The sequence below is a fragment of the Apteryx mantelli genome, chromosome 39 (genome assembly GCF_036417845.1).
Source record: "Apteryx mantelli isolate bAptMan1 chromosome 39, bAptMan1.hap1, whole genome shotgun sequence".
NCBI lineage: Eukaryota > Metazoa > Chordata > Aves > Apterygiformes > Apterygidae > Apteryx > Apteryx mantelli.
The window spans coordinates 186,926-204,713 of NC_090016.1; the positions used below are offsets into that span (position 1 = coordinate 186,926).

Below are 17,788 nucleotides of genomic sequence, written 5' to 3' on the forward strand. Positions count from 1 at the left end.
TAACCCCCAGGACAGCTCCCAGTAACCCCCAGAGCAGCTCCCAGTGCTCCCAGTCCCTCCCAGTACTCCCAGTAACACCGCAGAACAGCTCCCAGTGCTCCCAGTAACCCCCCAGGGCAGCTCCCAGTGCTCCCAGTAAACCCCAGGGAGGCTCCCAGTGCTCCCAGTCCCTCCCAGTGCTCCCAGTAACCCCCAGAATGGCTCCCAGTAACCCCCAGAGCAGCTCCCAGTGCTCCCAGTCCTTCCCAGTGCTCCCAGTAACACTGCAGAACGGCTGCCAGTGCTCCCAGTAACCCCCCAGGGAGGCTCCCAGTGCTCCCAGTGTCTCCCAGTGCTCCCAGTAACCCCCCAGAATGGCTCCCAGTGCTCCCAGTCCCTCCCAGTGCTCCCAGTAACCCCCAGAATGGCTCCCAGTAACCCCCAGAGCAGCTCCCAGTGCTCCCAGTCCTTCCCAGTGCTCCCAGTAACACTGCAGAACGGCTGCCAGTGCTCCCAGTAACCCCCCAGGGAGGCTCCCAGTGCTCCCAGTGTCTCCCAGTGCTCCCAGTAACCCCCCAGAATGGCTCCCAGTGCTCCCAGTCCCTCCCAGTGCTCCCAGTAACCCCCAGAATGGCTCCCAGTAACCCCCAGAGCAGCTCCCAGTGCTCCCAGTCCTTCCCAGTGCTCCCAGTAACCCCCAGAACGGCTCCCAGTGCTCCCAGTAACCCCCAGAGTGGCTCCCAGCGCTCCCAGTAATCCTCCAGGGAGGCTCCCAGTCCCCTCCCAGTGCTCCCAGTAACCCCCAGAGTGGCTCCCAGCGCTCCCAGTAACCCCCCAGGGAGGTTCCCAGCACTCCCAGTCCCTCCCAGTGCTCCCAGTAAGCCCCAGAATGGCTCCCAGTGCTCCCAGTAACCCCCCAAAGGCGGCTCCCAGCGCTCCCAGTCACCCGCCGGTGCTGCCTGCGCGGGCAGCGCGGCGGCGGCGGCCGCGGGGCAGGCGCCGGGGGGGGCTGGGGGCGCTCCCAGTGCTCCCAGTGCTCCCAGTAGCGGCGGCGGCGGCGGCGGCGGGGGCGACGTCGAGGAGGAGGGCGCCGTGGACGGGGCCCAGGCGGGAGCTTTCGAGGGCGGCGACGAGGCGACGGCGACCCGGCCGCAGCGGCACCACGGGCTGCCGGAGGCGAACGGCCTGGCCCGGCCCCACGGCCCTGCGGCGCGGACGCCTGGGTGCCTGCCCGGACGCCTGGGCCCCTTGCCCGGACGCCTGGGCCCCTTTTCCCAGACGCCTGGGCCCCTTCCCGGATGCCTGGGCCCCTTCCCAGACGCCTGGGCCCCTCTCCCGGACGCCTGGGCCCTTTCCCGGACGCCTGGGCCCCTTCCCTGGACCCCACCCAGACGCCTGGGTCCCTTCACCCGGACACCTGGGCCCCTTCCCAGACACCTGGGTCCCTGCCCAGACGCCTGGGCCCCTTCCCCGGACGCCTGGGCCCCTTCCCGGACGCCTGGGTCCCTTTCCCGGACGCCTGGGCCCCTTCCCGGACGCCTGGGCCCCTTCCCCAGACCCCACCCAGACACCTGGGCCCCTTCCCCGGACGCCTGGGCCCCTTCCCCGGACACCTGGGTCCCTTTCCCGGACGCCTGGGCCCCTTCCCCGGACGCCTGAGCCCCTCTCCCGGACGCCTGGGCCCCTTCCCGGACCCCACCCAGACGCCTGGGCCCCTTTTCCCGGACGCCTGGGCCCTTTCCCGGACGCCTGAGCCCCTCTCCCGGACGCCTGGGCCCTTTCCCGGACCCCACCCAGACGCCTGGGCCCCTTTTCCCGGACGCCTGGGCCCTTTCCCGGACGCCTGGGCCCCTTCCCTGGACCCCACCCAGACGCCTGGGTCCCTTCACCCGGACACCTGGGCCCCTTCCCAGACACCTGGGTCCCTGCCCAGACGCCTGGGCCCCTTCCCCGGACGCCTGGGCCCCTTCCCGGACGCCTGGGTCCCTTTCCCGGACGCCTGGGCCCTTTTCCTGGACACCTGGGCCCTTTCCCCGGACGCCTGAGCCCCTTCCCCGGACCCCACCCGGACGCCTGGGCCCTTTCCCAGACACCTGGGTCCCTGCCCGGACGCCTGGGCCCCTTCCCCGGACGCCTGGGTCCCTTCACCCGGACGCCTGGGCCCCTTCCCCGGACCCCACCCGGACGCCTGGGCCCCTTCCCGGACGCCTGGGCCCCTTCCCCGGATGCCTGGGCCCCTTTCCCCGGATTCCTGGGCCCACTCACCCCACGGATATGGGCTTGGGACAGGAGATTCCAGCTCCCTCCATGCGGAAAACGGCTCCCTTGAGCGTTTCGGGCAGCGGGTTCTGGAACACGACTTGGATCTCCGTCTCCTGCCCCACCACGGCTGGACCCAGGAGCTGCAAAGAAAGAGAGGGCCCAGGCGTCCGGGATGGTCCCAGGCATCCGGGAAGGGGCCCAGGCGTCCGGGAAGGGGCCCAGGAGTCCAGGGAAGGGGCCCAGGTGTCCGGAAAAAGGGGCCCAGGCATCCGGGAAGGGGCCCAGGCGTCCGGGAAGGGGCCCAGGAGTCCAGGGAAGGGGCCCAGGCGTCCGGGCGTACCGTCAGCGTGAGGTCGGGCGTGTGCAGTCGCACCCGCAGCTCCTTGGCTACCACCTGCCCCGTCTCCTCCACCGTCCCGGCCACCGTCAGCTTCAGGGCGTCCTGGTCGCCCACGTGGGAGCCGTACTCGGAGTAGGCCACCGTCATCGACACCGTCTCCTCTGGGGACACGCGTGGCGTCAGGGACCCAGGCGTCCGGGGAAGGGACCCAGGTGTCTGGGGAAGGGACCCAGGCGTCCGGGGAAGGGACCCAGGCGTCCGGGAAAAGGGCCCAGGCATCTGGGAAGGGGCCCAGGCGTCCGGGAGAGGGGCCCAGGTGTCCGGGAAGGGACCCAGGCGTCCGGGGAAGGGGCCCAGGCGTCCGGGAGAAGGGGCCCAGGCATCCGGGAAGGGACCCAGGCGTCCGGGTGAGGGGCCCAGGTATCCGGGGAAGGGGCCCAGACGTCCGGGAAAAGGGGCCCAGGCGTCCGGATGAGGGGCCCAGCTGTCCGGGTGAGGGGCCCAGGCGTCCGGGTGAGGGGCCCAGGCATCCAGGAAAGGGGCCCAGGTGTCCGGGAAAAGGGCCCAGGTGTCCGGGAAAGGGACCCAGGCGTCCGGGTGAGGGGCCCAGGCGTCCGGGGAAGGGGCCCAGGCGTCCGGGAGAAGGGGCCCAGGCGTCCGGGAAGGGACCCAGGCGTCCAGGGAAGGGACCCAGGTGTCCGGGAAGGGGCCCAGGCGTCCGGGGAAGGGGTCCAGGAGTCCAGGAGAGGGGCCCAGGAGTCCGGGAAGGGGCCCAGGCATCCAGGGAAGGGGCCCAGGCATCCGGGAGAGGGGCCCAGGCGTCCGGGCTCACCCTGGCCGGGGGGCACGACCCGCCGGTGCTGCTCTTGCCGGAAGGGGGGTCCGGTGACCCCTGTGTAGCGGACGGGGGCCAGGGCCAGGCGGAGGCGGAGCGTCCGGGGCTCCGCCCCCGTGTTGCGGGCCATCGCCCGCAGCTCCAGCTCCGCCCCTGCCACCGCCGGCCCTGCCTCCGCCGTCACCGTCACCTCCCCGGCTGCCGGGGCCCCGCTGGCCCGGCCCGCCCGGGGTCGCGACCCGTGTGACGTCGCCGTGGCCACGGCCTGGCGCTCCTCCTCCGAGCCTGCGGGGGGTCAAGGGTCAAGGGTCAGGGGTCAGGGGTTGGGGGGAGGCCTGGAGGTCAAGGGTCGTGGGTCATTGGTTGGGAGTCGGGGGTTCAAGGGTCAAGGGGTTGGGCAGTCCTAGGGGTCAAGGGTCATGGGCTTGGGAGAGTCAAGGGTCATCGGTTGGGGGGTCAAGGGTCATGGGTCTGGGGCTCAGAGGTTATTGGTTGGAGGTCAGGGGGTCAAGGGTCACTGGCCAGGCAGTCCCGGGGTCAAGGGTCATCGGTTGGGGGTCCGGGGGTCAAGGGTCGTTGGCTGGGAGTCAAGGGTCATGAGTGTGGTGGGGTCATGGGTCACGGGTTGGGCCTTGGGGGTCAAGGGTCATGGGTTGGGCGCGGTCATGAGCTGTTGGCTGGGGACCAAGGGGATCAAGGGTCATGGGCGACACAAGGGTCAAGGGTCACAGTTTTTGGGGTGTCCTGGGGGTCCAGGGTGATGGGTTGGGCCTTGGTGGGGTCAAGGGTCATCGGTTTGGGGCATCACAGGGGCCAAGGGTCAAGGGTTGGGGGTTCATAGGTCATCGGTTGGGTGAGGAGGGGTCAAGGGTCATGGGTTGGGGATCCATAGGTCATCGGTTGGGTGAGGAGGGGTCACTGGTTGGGCAATGAGGGGTCAAGGGTCACGGGCTGGGGGTTCATAGGTCATCAGTTGGGCAACAAGGGGTCAAGGGTCATGGGTCATGGGTTCATAGGTCATCGGTTGGGCGAGGAGGAGTCACTGGTTGGGCAATGAGGGGTCAAGGGTCACGGGTTGGGGGTTCATAGGTCATCGGTTGGGCGAGGAGGGGTCAAGGGTCACAGGTTGGGGGTTCATAGGTCATCGTTTGGGCGAGGAGGGGTCATTGGTTGGGCAATGAGGGGTCAAGGGTCACGGGTTGGGGGTTCATAGGTCATCGGTTGGGCGAGGAGGGGTCAAGGGTCACGGGTTGGGGGTTCATAGGTCATCAGTTGGGCGAGGAAGGGTCATTGGTTGGGCGAGGAGGGGTCACTGGTCACGGGTTGGTGGGGGAGGGGGGTCTTCGGGGCCGTGGTGGGGGAGAGGGGGCGGGGCCTCACCCTCGGGGTGCTTGTACTGGTGGGTGACGTCCATTCGGGCGGCGGAGCCCGCCCCCAGGGTGCTGATGCGGCGCCCGATGGCCCCCTCCTCCACGTGCACCACGGCGAAGCCGCCGCCGGGCTGCCGCTGCCAGTACACCTTGTCGCTGTTCACCTGAGGCCACGCCCCCTCGTTAGCATGGACACGCCCGCTAATTTGCATAGCCCCGCCTTCATTTGCATGCGCCCGCCCCCCCCTTTCCACACCCCCCCCCCTTTGCTAATGGTGACTCCCCCCTCTAGGGAGGCGCCGCTGCCCCTTTAAGGCTGCGTGGCCACGCCCCCCTCGTTTGCATAACCCCGCCCCTCATTTGCACAACCCCTCCCTCATTTGCATGCACCCGCCCCCACCCTCCCCCCCGGCCAATGGCGGCCCCCCACCAAGAGGTTCTGCCGAGGCACGTGGCCACGCCCCCTATTTTGCATACACGCGCTAATTTGCATAGCCACGCCCACCCTTCATATAGCCACACCCCCCTTTGAATGCAGCCTCCCCCTAAGAGGTTCCACTGGCCCCCAAGGGGGTGTGTGTGGCCACGCCCCTCATTTGCATAGAACAAAGTCCAATTTGCATAGGCCACGCCCCCTCCAGCAAGCCACGCCTCCCCCTCCTCTCCTGCCCTGTGCTGCACGTCACACCCCCCAGGTAGGCGCTAAGCCCCGCCCCTGCCCATAAGCCCCGCCCCCACTCATAAGCCACGCCCCAATTCCCCAAGCCACTCCCATTTCATTAGCCACGCCCCACACAATGAACACGCCCCCTTCCCTAAGCCCCGCCCCCCAGCCTGCCTCCAAGCCCCCTCCAACCCGGCTCTCCCTCCCCTCCCGGTCACCGTAGGCCCCGCCTCCGTGCTTATAGCCCCGCCCACCAGGCCCCTCCCAAACCCCAGGCCCCGCCCCCACCTCCCAGGCCCAGCCCCCTGACCTCGGCGAAGACGAAGGGGGTGTCGTACTTGAGGAAGACCTCGCCGTTCTTCACCGCCGTCACCGAGCAGGGCCCGCAGCAGAAGAGCCCTGCCGACACCAGTTCCCCACCAGTTCCCCACCAGTTCCCCACCAGTACGGAACGATACGGACCAGTATGGACCAGTATGGCCACCTTACAGCCTGCTACTGCCCAGTACGGCCCTGTTATAGCCCCTGTATGGCCCAGTACCTCCCAGTATGGCCCAGTAGAGCCACTAGGGCCCAGTATGGGCCAGTACGACCTTCCTATGGCCCAGTATAGACCAGTACAGCTGCGTATGGCCTAGCCCTGTACAGACCAGTATGGCCCAGTATGGCCCAGTATGGCCCAATACCTCCCAGTATGGCCCAGTAGAGCCAGTATGGCCCATTGTGGCCCAGTATGGACCAGTACAGACCATTACAGACCAGCACAGCCCAGTATGGCCCACTACAGCCCCTTATGGCCCAGTACAGACCAGTCCAGCCACATATGGCCTAGCCCTGCACAGGCCAGTATGGACCAGTACATCCCAGTATGGCCCAGTACGTCCCAGTACAGACCAGTACAGGTCATTATAGACCAGCACAGCCCTGTCTGGCCCAGTCCAGCCCCATATGGCCCAGTACCTCCCAGTATGGCCCAGTACAGGCCATTATAGGCCATCACAGCACAATACGGCCTGGTCCTGCCCCGTATGGCCCAGTACCTCCCAGTACAAGCCATTACAGACCAGCACGGCCCAGTATGGCCCAGCCCAGCCCCTGTATGGCCCGGCCCAGCCCAGTATGGCCCAGTTCGCCCCAGTATACCGCTGCTGGTCTCCTGGGGGGTGGCGTCGAGGACCTGCCACCCGTCGTAGCCGCTGGGGAGGTCGGGCCGCTTCATCCAGCAGTCGTTCCACACGTGGAAGTTCCTACCAGCGGGCCCCAGTATGAACCAGTACAAACCAGTACGCACAGGCGCGCACCGGTATAACACCCCTCCGGACCAATAAACCCCACTGCGGCCCAGTACGGGCTGGGATAAAACCTGTAGAGGCCATTCTGGACCAGTATAAACCAGTAGGGACCAACAGGAAAGCTCTATGGCCCGCTATGGTCCAGTATAGACTGGTATGGACCAGTATAAACCAGTATGAACTGGTACGCAGTGGTTTAAAGCCCCTATGGTCCACTATGGGCCAATAGAAACCAGTATGGCCTGGTATGGACCAGTATACAACCCCTATGGTGCACTATAGACCAGTATGGACCAGCATGGACTGGTAGAAACCCCCTATGGCCCGCTCCGGACCAGTATAAACCAGTAGAGAATGGTATGGACTGTTATAAAACTCCTATGGCCCAGTATAAACCCGTATGGACCTGTATGGACTGGTATAAAACCTGTATGGTCCACCATGGACCAGTATAAACCAGTATGGCTCAATGCAGTTTGATATTAAACCTCTATGATCCACTATGGACCAATATAAACCAGTAGGGACCAGTATGGGGTGGTATAAAACCCCTGTGGTCCACTATGGAGCAATATAAACCAGTATGCACCAGTACGGACCAGTATGGACTGATATAAAACCCCTTTGGCCCACTAGAGATGGGTATAAACCAGTATAAACCAGTACGGACTGCTATAAAAAGCCATATGGTCCACTACGAACCAGTATAAACCAGTATGGACTACTATAAGACCAATATGGGCCAATATGAACCAGTATAGACCAGTACAGCCCAGGACGAGCTGCTGTCTCCCTACATCAGCTCGTCCTGCTCCCGATCCGCCTCCCAGTGCCCCCCAGGCCCTCTCCCAGTGGAAACCAGTATAGACCAGTATAAACCAGTATAGACCAGTATAAACCAGTACCAGACGGAGTCGGTGTTGAGGCGCTCCAGGGGCCGCATGTTCTCGTCGAAGTAGATGTCGGTGGTGAGGGACACGTCGGTGTCGTGGGCCGAGTTGTAGTTGGTGACGGTGCGGGTGGGCAGCCCCAGGCAGCGCAGCACTGCGGGGGGCGACACGGGACGACACGCGACGTCACGGGATAACACGGAACGACGCGGGACGTCGCCGAGGGGCCCGGGGACACGGGGGGGACACGGGGAGGCGGCGTGGGGGGAGATAGGCCCAGCACGGGGGCGAGGAGGGTGCGACACGGGATAACACGGGATAACACGCGATGTCACGGGATAACACGCGACGTCACGGGATAACACGGAACGACGCGGGACGTTGCCGAGGGGCCCGGGGACACGGGGGGGACACGGGGAGGCGGCGTGGGGGTGGCTGGGCCCAGCACGGGGGCGAGGAGGGTGCGACACGGGATAACATGGGATAACACGCGATGTCACGGGATAACACGCGATGTCATGGGATAACACGGAACGACGCGGGACGTCGCCGAGGGGCCCGGGGACACGGGGGGGACACGGGGAGGCGTCGTGGGGGGAGATGGGCCCAGCACGGGGGCGAGGAGGGTGCGACACGGGATAACACGGGATGTCACGGGATAACACGGAGTCGTCGTGCCGGGGGCCAGGCCCAGCACTGCAGTGGGGGGAGGGGTAACACGCAAAAACACGCAAATAGTCACGAATATTCGCGATAACACGCAAAAACACGCGATAACACGCGATAACACGCGATAACACGCAAAAACACGCGATAACACGCAAAAACACCCCGACAACAAGCAACAAGACGCCACAACACGTGAGAACACGCATGGACGCCTCATGACGAGCAAGAACACGCGACCACACGCAAAAACACGCGAAGACACGCCAGAACGGTCAAAACCGCCCGACGACGGGCAAAAAAACGTGCCGTAAGAGGCAAAAACACGCGACGACGGGCAAAAAACACGCAACGACACGCGGCGACAAGCCACAACACACGATAAGGCGCAAAACCACGCGAAAACATGCAAATGCACCCGGTTATGAGCAAAAAACACATGAAAACTGGCAAAAACAGGCAATGGCAGGCAAAAAACAGGTGAAAACAGGCAAATGCAGGCAAAAAACAGGCAAAACCACACGATAACACGTGACAACACGCAACAGCACGCAATGACACGTGACGACAAGCCACAACACGTGACAAGATGCAAAACCATGCGAAAACACGCAAATGCACCCGGTTATGAGCAAAAAACACATGAAAACAGGCAAAAACAGGCAATGGCAGGCAAAAACAGGCAAAAACAGGCAATGGCAGGCAAAAAACAGGCAAAACCACCCAATAACACGCGACAACATGCAACAACACGCAACGACATGTGACAACAAGCTACAACACGTGACAAGACGGAAAACCACGCGAAAACATGCAAACGCACCCGGTTACGAGCAAAAAACACATGAAAACTGGCAAAAACATGCAAAAAACAGGCAGAAACAGGCAGAAACAGGCAGAAACAGGCAGAAACAGGCAGAAACAGGCAGAAACAGGCCACATGGGACCACAAGGAGGCCTCAAGGCTCCTTCTAGGAGCTCCAAAAGCCCTTTCGGCCCCTCTCCCACCATAAACGACTCCAACCCAGTAGAAACCACTCTGACCCGCTCGAAACCAGTAGAAACCAGTAGAAACCAGTAGGGCCCGGCGCTCACCCGTGGTCATGACGCCGGCGAAGACCCAGCACTGGCCGTAGCGCACGGGGGCGCCGGAGCCGTGGTAGGAGCGCAGGATGTCCACGGAGCCGGCCCAGGCCGAGGGGTTGGTGCCCTGGGCATAGTCGCCCGTCCAGTTGCCCACCAGCACCCCGTTGTCGTCCAGGGAGTTCACCTGCGCCGGGGCACCCCGAGGTCCGTGGGGGGGGCGCCCCACGGCGAGGGCAGCCCCCGCCCCACCCCAAAACCCCAGGAAGCTCCTCCCACCCACCCCTAAAATGTGGCGAAACACCCCGAAAGCCAAGGGAGCAGCTCAAAAGCTCGGGGAGCCATCGAAGCCTGATGGGAAGCCACCAAACCCAACGGGAACCCAACGGGAAGCCACCAAAACCCAACGGGAAGCCACCAAAAACCAACGTGAACCACCCAAAACTCAACAGGAACCACCCAAAACCCAACGGGAACCCAATGGGAGCACCCAAAAACTCAACGGGAACCCACCAAACCCAACAGGAACTCACCAAAACCCAATGGGAGCACCCAAAACACAACAGGAACCCCCCAAAATCCAACAAAACCCAATGGAAGCACCCCAAAACTCAACGGGAACCCACCAAACCCAACGGGAACCCACCAAAACCCAATGGGAACTCCCAAAAATCCAACAAAACCCAATTGGAGCACCCAAAAACTCAACGGGAACCCACCAAAACCCAATAGAACCACCCCGAACCCAACGGGAAACACCCCAAAAAACCATGGGAACCCACCAAAACCCAATGGAACTGCTCAAAACCCAACGGGAACCACTCAAAACCCCAACAGGAACCCCCAAAATCCAATGAAACCTCCCCAAAACCCAACGAGATCCACAGGAACCCACCAAAACCCTACAGGAACCACCCAAAATCCAATGAAACCTCCCCAAAACCCAACGAGATCCACAGGAACCCACCAAAACCCTACAGGAACCCACCAAAACCCTACAGGAACCCACCAAAACCCAACGGGAGCCACCAAAACCCAACGGGAACCACCCAAAACCCAACGGGAACCACCCAAAACCCAACGGGAACCACCCAAAACCCAGTGAATCCTCTCCAAAACCCAACGGGAACCACCAAAACCCAACGGGAACCACACCAAAATCGGATGGGAACCCCCCAAACCTCCCTATCTCACCCCAAAATTCCTCCCCCCCCCCAAAACCTCCATAACGCACCACGAGATCTTCCGTATCTCACCCCAAATGCCCATAATGCACCCCAAAACCCCCCCAGGCTCCTCGCAAACCCCCCTCCGAGACCCACCATGGCAGAGACGACGCGAGACACCATGATGGGGTCGCCCCGGGCGGCGTGGGGCATCCCCCGACGGTCCAGGATGTGGAGACAGGCCTCGAGCACGCCGGCGTCGAACTGGGGGCGCCCCAAAATTTGGGCGGCGCCCCAAAACCTCCCCGATCCACCCCAAAAACCTCCCGCCTCCCTGGAGAACCCCCCCCTCGAAGCCACACGTCCTTCTGGAGTTCCTCGTGGTCATTATGGGGAGCCACCACCCTTTTGGGGAGCTCCCACTCGTTTTGGAGACCAGTTTTGGGGTCTACCACCCTTTTTGGGGACCCCCCCTGTATTTTGGAGACCCCCCCACCCATTTTTGACCCCCCCCACCAAGGATTTTGGGGTCCAAACAATGATTTTTGGAGCCGCACCTGGTTTTGGGGCCCCACCAAGGGTTCTGGGATCTCCCCTGTTATTTGGGGGCCCAGTTTTGGGGGGATCCCCAAGATTTGTGGGAGTCTTCCTGGATTTGGGGTCTAAACTCAGGATTTTGGGGTCCAACCCAGGATTTTTGGGGTCCTCCAGGATTTTTGGAGCCCCTCCTGGATTTTGGGGGGTCTAACTGAGGATTTTGGGGTCCCTCCAGGTCTTTTGGGGCCCCCTTGGATTTTTGGGGCCCTTCCGGATTTTTGGAGACCACCAGATTTGGGGTCTAAGCCCAGATATTTGAGGTCCCTCAAGGATTTTTGGGGGTCTCACCCATGATTTTTGGGTCCCGCCAGGATTCTGGGCTCCCACCAGATTTTGGGGTCCCGCCCTGGGGTTTTGGGGTCCCACCCTGATTTTTTGGGGTGAAAAAGAGGCGTTTTGGGGTCTCCCGGTGTGGAGGTACCTGCCCGTAGTTCCAGGAGCGCTCGGCGATCTGCGCCTCGGTGCCGTAGAAGATGCGCCCCGACTCGTTAAGGACGTACTCGTTAAGGTCGTTCGTGGTCTCCATGTAGACGAGGTCGTCTGGGGGGGGGGGACACCCCGAAATCAGGGTGGGGGGGTCCCCAAAACCTTGATGCCCGCCCCCAATCCGGATTGGGTGAAAACCCCACCGAAACGGTCGTTTGGGGGCCCTGAAAATGGGCGGGGAGCCTCGAAACCACCAAATCTCGGTGTGGGGAGCCCTGAAACTGCCAAATTTTGACATGGGGAACCCCGAAACTGCCAGATCTCGGTGTAGGGAGCCCCAAAACTGCCAAATCTCAGCGTGGGGAGCCCCGAAACTGCCAAATTTTGACACAGGGAACCCTGAAACTGCTGAATCTCAGCACGGGAAGCCCCGAAACCGCCGAATCTCAGCATGGGGAGCCCTGAAACCGCCAAATTTTGACACGGGGAACCATAAAACTGACAAATCTCAGTGCGTGGAGCCCCAAAACCACTGAATCTCGGCACGGGGAGCCCCGAAACCGCCGAATCTCAGTGTGGGGAGCCCCAAAACCGCCGAATTTTGGCACAGGGAGCCCCAAAACCACCAAATCCCAGTGTGGGGAGCCCCGAAACCGCTGAATCTCGGCATGGGGAGCCCCGAAACTGCCAAACCTCCGTGCGGGGAGCCCCAAAACCACCGAATCTTGGCGCGGGGAGCCCCGAAACCGCCGAATCTCGGTGCGGGGAGCCCCAAAACCACTGAATTTCAGTGCGGGCAGCCACGAAACCGCCGAATCTCAGTGCGGGGAGCCCTGAAACCGCTGAATCTCAGCGCGGGGAGCCCCAAAACCGCCGAATCTCAGCGCAGGGAGCCCCGAAACCGCCAAACCTCAGTGCAGGGAGCCCTGAAACCACCAAATCTCGGTGCGGGGAGCCCCAAAACTTCTGAATCTCGGCACGGGGAGCCCCGAAACCGCCGAATCTCAGTGCGGGGAGCCCTGAAACCGCTGAATCTCGGCATGGGGAGCCCTGAAACCGCCGAATCTCGGTGTGAGGAGCCCCGAAACCGCCAAACCTCAGTGCCGGGAGCCCTGAAACCACCAAATCTTGGCTTGGGGAGCCCCGAAACCACCGAATCTCAGCGCGGGGCGCCCTGAAGCCACCAAATCTCGGTGCGGGGAGCCCCGAAACCACCGAATCTCGGTGCGGGGAGCCCCGAAACCGCCGAATCTCAGCGCGGGGAGCCCCGAAACCGCCGAATCTCAGTGTGAGGAACCCTGAAACCGCCAAACCTCAGCACGGGGAGCCCCGAAACTGCCAAATCTCAGCACGGGGAGCCCCGAAACCACCGAATCTCGGCACGGGGAGCCCCGAAACCACCGAATCTCAGTGTGGGGAGCCCCGAAACTGCTGAATCTCGGCACGGGGAGCCCCGAAACTGCCGAATCTCGGTGTGAGGAGCCCCGAAACCGCCGAATCTCGGTGCGGGGAGCCCCGAAACCACCAAATCTCGGTGTGAGGAGCCCCGAAACCACCAAATCTCAGTGCGGGGAGCCCCGAAACCACCGAATCTCGGCACGGGGAGCCCCGAAACTGCCGAATCTCGGTGTGAGGAGCCCCGAAACCGCCGAATCTCGGTGCGGGGAGCCCCGAAACCACCAAATCTCGGTGTGAGGAGCCCCGAAACCACCAAATCTCGGTGCGGGGAGCCCCGAAACCACCAAATCTCGGCGCGGGGAGCCCCGAAACCGCCCCGGAAGCGAGTTTTCCGCCCCGAAACGGGGGGCCGCCTCACCGGGGCACCAGGGGTTGAAGAGGAGGAAGAGGTCGTTGGCTTCGTCGAAGGGCGCCGCGTACTCGCCGGCCCCCGTGCGGGTCTTGACGCTGAGGCGGTAGCGGCCGATGGGGGCGTCGGGCGGGGCGGCGAGGCGGAGCCGGAGGGCGGGGCCGGCGCCGGGCGGCTCCGCCCCTTCCTCGGCCCCCTCCTCCTCCTCCTCGGCGGTCCAGCCGGTGGCCGAGGTCTCGCCCAGGGGGACGAGGACGTGGGTGCCCTTGGCCACCTGGGGGGTGGGGCCTGCGGGGCGGGGCCGTGATGATGTCATTGCCCCGCCCCCCCAGGGTGACGTCACCGCCCTCCCCGTGTGGTCATCAGGGCTGCCGATGACATCATCGCCCACCCCACCGTGGTGCCCCCCCCAGCCCCCAATTGCCCCCCCCAGGCCCCAATTGCCCCCCCCAGGCCCCAATTACCCCCCAACCCCTTGATTACCCCCCACCCCTTAACTGCCCCCAGGCCTTTAATTGCCCCCCTGGACCCAATTGCCCCCCCCCAGTTCCCAATTGCCCCCCAACACTTAATTGCCCCGCCAGGCCCTTAATTACCCCCAGCCCCCAATTACCCCCGACCCTTAATTGCCCCCCAGGCCCCAATTGCCCTCCCCCAGCCCCAATAACCCCCCCCAGTTCCCAGTTGCCCCCCAGGCCCTTAATTACCCCCAGACCCCAATTACCCCCGACCCTTAATTGCCCCCCAGGCCCCAATTGCCCCCCCAGCCCCCAATAACCCCCAGCTCCCAATTACCCCCCAACCCCCAATTACCCCCAGCCACTTAATTGCCCCCAGGCCTATAATTGCCCCCCAGCCCCTAATTGCCCCCCCAGCCCCTAATTGCCCCCCTTAGCCCCGAATTGCCCCCCCACCGAGGACGAGCTCCACGCAGAGGCGGTCGTCGTCGGGGTCGAAGGGCCGGGGCAGGAGGACGCGGAGGCCGAAGGCTTGGCCCCGGCGCCCCACGAAGTTGCGGCAGGCGAATTCGGCCGTGTGGTGGGCGACCCGGTCGGCCGCCGAACCCACCACCAGGCCCCGGGGGGCCAGCAGGCCTGGCGGGGGGCAACTGTGAAACCCCCGCGCGGATCCGACCCCGGGAAGCCCCCAAACGCCCCAAAAACCACCTATGGGGGGGCCTTGAAACCGCTGTTTTTGACCTAAAGGTCTTGGAATGGCCGGAAAATGGGGCTTTGGGGGATCAAAATGGCGGCAGGGGGGGCAGCAAGGTGAGCGGGTGACGGCAGGGAGCGGCGCCGCGAAAACTCCGCGCGGATCCGACCCCGGGAAGCCCCCAAACGCCCCAAAAACCACCTATGGGGGGGCCTTGAAACCGCTGTTTTTGACCTAAAGGTCTTGGAATGGCCAAAAAATGGGGCTTTGGGGGATCAAAATGGCGGCGGGGGGGCAGCAAGGTGAGCGGGTGATGGCAGGGAGCGGCGCCGCGAAAACCCCGCGCGGATCCGACCCCGGGAAGCCCCCAAACGCCCCAAAAACCACCTATGGGGGGCCTTGAAACCGCTGTTTTTGCCCTAAAGGTCTTGGAATGGCCCCAAAATTAGGGGTTTTGGAACCAAAATGGTGGCAGGAGACCCGTAAATTGAGCGGGTGACGGCAGTTGGTGGCATCGTAAAAAAAAACCCGCACGAATCCGACCTCCAGAAACCCCCAAAACACCCCAAAAAACACATTTTTGGGGGGGGGCTTGAAACCACTGTTTTCACCCCAAAAGCCTGGAAACAGCCTAAAACTAGGCGGTTTGGACCCAAAACGGTGGCGGGGGGGCCGGCAAATCGAGCGGGTGACGGTGGCGAGCAACGCCGCGAAAACCCCGCGCGAGTCCACCCCAAAACGTCCCCAAACCGCTTTCGCGGGTGCCTCAAAACCGCCATTTCCACCCCCAAATTGCCCAAAACCGGTGGTTTCCGCCCCAAAGCGGCGACGGGGCAAAGAGGGAGGGGCGCGAAGCAGCGGGGGGGGCACCGCAACCCCCGTGGAGCTTTTGGGATGCCGGGGGGAGCCTCGAAACTGCCAAACCACCCCCGGGGGAGCCTTGAAACCGCCACAGGGAGCTGTTTTTTTGCCCGAAAAGGCTGTTTTTTCGCCCCGAAACTCACCGGGACGGAGGGGCTGGGGGGGCCGGCGGCCCGGCACCTCGCCGGGGGGGGGCTCCCAGTCGTCGGTGCCCCGGCGGCAGCACCCGCAGCACCCGCAGCACCTGCCCAGGCGCCGCCAGAAGCCCCGACGGGGCCGGGGCGGAGAAGGCGACGGAGCCCCCCGACCCCGGAAGCTGGCGGCCGCCCAGCGGCCCGGATCCAGGCGGGGGTCGGCGTCCGGCATCGCCTGCGGTGGGGGGCGTTAGACCAGTATCAACCAGTACAAACCAGTATAAACCAGCATAAACCAGTACAAACCTGTACAAACCCGTATAGACCCATATAGACCAGTACAGACCAGTAAGAAAAAGCACAAACCAGTAGAGAGCTCTGTAGACCACTAAGATCTTCTTAGATGGTCCATCGTGGCCAACAAACTCTTCCCAGTAGGACCAGTATGGCCCAGTATGAGTTACTATGAACCAGTATAGACCTCTATAGACCAGAATAGACCACTATGGACCAGAATAGACCACTATGGACCAGTATGGACTACTGTAGACCAGTATAGACTAATATGGACCAGTAAGATCTTCCTGGATGGTCCATCGTGGCCACCAAACTCTTCCCAGTAGGACCAGTATGGCCCAGTATGGGTTACTACAGACCACTATGGACTAGTATGGACCTCTATAGACCAGAATAGACCACTGTGGACCAGTATGGACCAGTGTAGACCAGTACAGACCACCATGGACCAATAAAACCTTCCTGGATGGTCCATCGTGGCCACCAAACTCTTCCCAGTAGGACCAGTATGGCCCAGTATGGGTTACTATGGACTACTATGAACCAGTATGGACCACTGTAGACCATATGGACCCGTATGGACCAGTATGGACCAATTCAGACCAGTATGGACCAGTAAGACCTTCCTGGATGGCTCATGAAGGCCACCAAACCCTTCCCAGTAGGACCAGTAACACCAGTAGGAACCAATACAACCCCGTAGCCCTCTCCCACTATGGCCAGTCTGGACCCCTGTGGACCAGTATGGACCAATTCAGACCAGTATGGACCAGTATGGACCAGTAAGGCCTTCCAGGATGGCCCATCAAGGCCACCAAACCCTTCCCAGTAGGACCAGTAACACCAGTAGGAACCAATACAACCCTGTAGCCCTCTCCCACTATGGCCAGTCTGGACCCGTATGGACCAGTATGGACCAATTCAGACCAGTATGGCCCAGTATAGACCAGTACGGCCCCTCCCAGGCTCCCAGTATGGCCCAGTTCCACCTCGACTTTCTCCCAGTGCCTCCCAGTGGCCCTCTCAGTGGCTCCCAGTGCCTCCCAGTGGCTCCCAGTGCCCCTCTCGGCGGCTCCCAGTGCCTCCCAGTGCCTCCCAGTGGCTCCCAGTGCCCCGCCCAGCGCCGGGAGGGGCCCAGGCGTCCGGGCCTGCCCGAGCAGCTCCTCCTCCCCCGCCGCGGCGGGGCCCAGGCGTCCGGGCGCTCTCCCGGCCCGACCAGTTCCCCCAGTCTGCCCAGTTCCCCCCTCCCAGCGTTCCCAGTGCTCCCGGTTCCCCCCTCCCAGTGCTCCCAGTATCCCCCTCCCAGTCCTCCCAGTGTCCCCCTCCCAGTTCTCCCAGTGTCCCCCTCCCAGTTCGCCCAGTGTCCCCCTCCCAGTCCTCCCAGTATCCTCCCAGTCCTCCCAGTATCCTCCCAGTTACCCCAGTTAACCCCTCCCAGTAGCCCCAGTCAGCCCAGTAACCTCTCCCAGTGCTCCCAGTAGCCCCCTCCCAGTGCTCCCAGTTATCCCCTCCCAGTTTCCCCCTCCCAGTGCTCCCAGTTACCCCAGTTTCGCCCTCCCAGTGCTCCCAGTAACCCCGGTTACCTCCCTCCCATTGATCCCAGTAAGCCCAGTTACCTCTTCCCAGGGCTCCCAGTCTGCCCAGTGCCTCCCAGTTCCCGGCGCTCCCAGTAACCCCAGTATCCCCTCCCAGTGCTCCCAGTGCTCCCAGTACCCTCAGGACCCCTCCCAGTGCTCCCAGTAACCCCAACACCCCCTCAGTCCTCCCAGTTTCCCCCTCCCACTGCTCCCAGTAACCCCAGTTTCCCCCTCCCGGTCCTCCCAGTGCTCCCAGTCCGCCCAGTATCCCCCTCCCAGTGCTCCCAGTGCCCCCCAGTAACCCTCCCCCCGAGCTCCCAGTGCTCCCAGTACCTCCCAGTGCTCCCAGCACCTGGAACTCACTGGCGCCGCTGCGGTGGCCTGTGTGTG

General features: G+C 63.1%; 1 protein-coding gene across 1 annotated transcript; it reads right to left on the reverse strand.

Annotated features, from left to right (window-relative positions):
- Nucleotides 1-543: 543 nt before the first annotated feature.
- On the reverse strand, nucleotides 544-17,788 carry TGM1 (transglutaminase 1). Its single transcript, XM_067314991.1, has 15 exons — nucleotides 17,732-17,788; nucleotides 15,534-15,759; nucleotides 14,292-14,471; nucleotides 13,387-13,665; nucleotides 11,566-11,684; nucleotides 10,704-10,811; nucleotides 9,394-9,568; nucleotides 7,648-7,786; nucleotides 6,594-6,697; nucleotides 5,761-5,849; nucleotides 4,797-4,950; nucleotides 3,414-3,701; nucleotides 2,582-2,742; nucleotides 2,245-2,381; nucleotides 544-1,183 (listed from the first exon to the last, which is right to left on the reverse strand). Exons 2-15 carry the CDS (start codon nucleotides 15,754-15,756, stop codon nucleotides 922-924), a joined length of 2,418 nt encoding a protein of 805 aa, XP_067171092.1. The 5' UTR covers nucleotides 15,757-15,759; nucleotides 17,732-17,788; the 3' UTR covers nucleotides 544-921.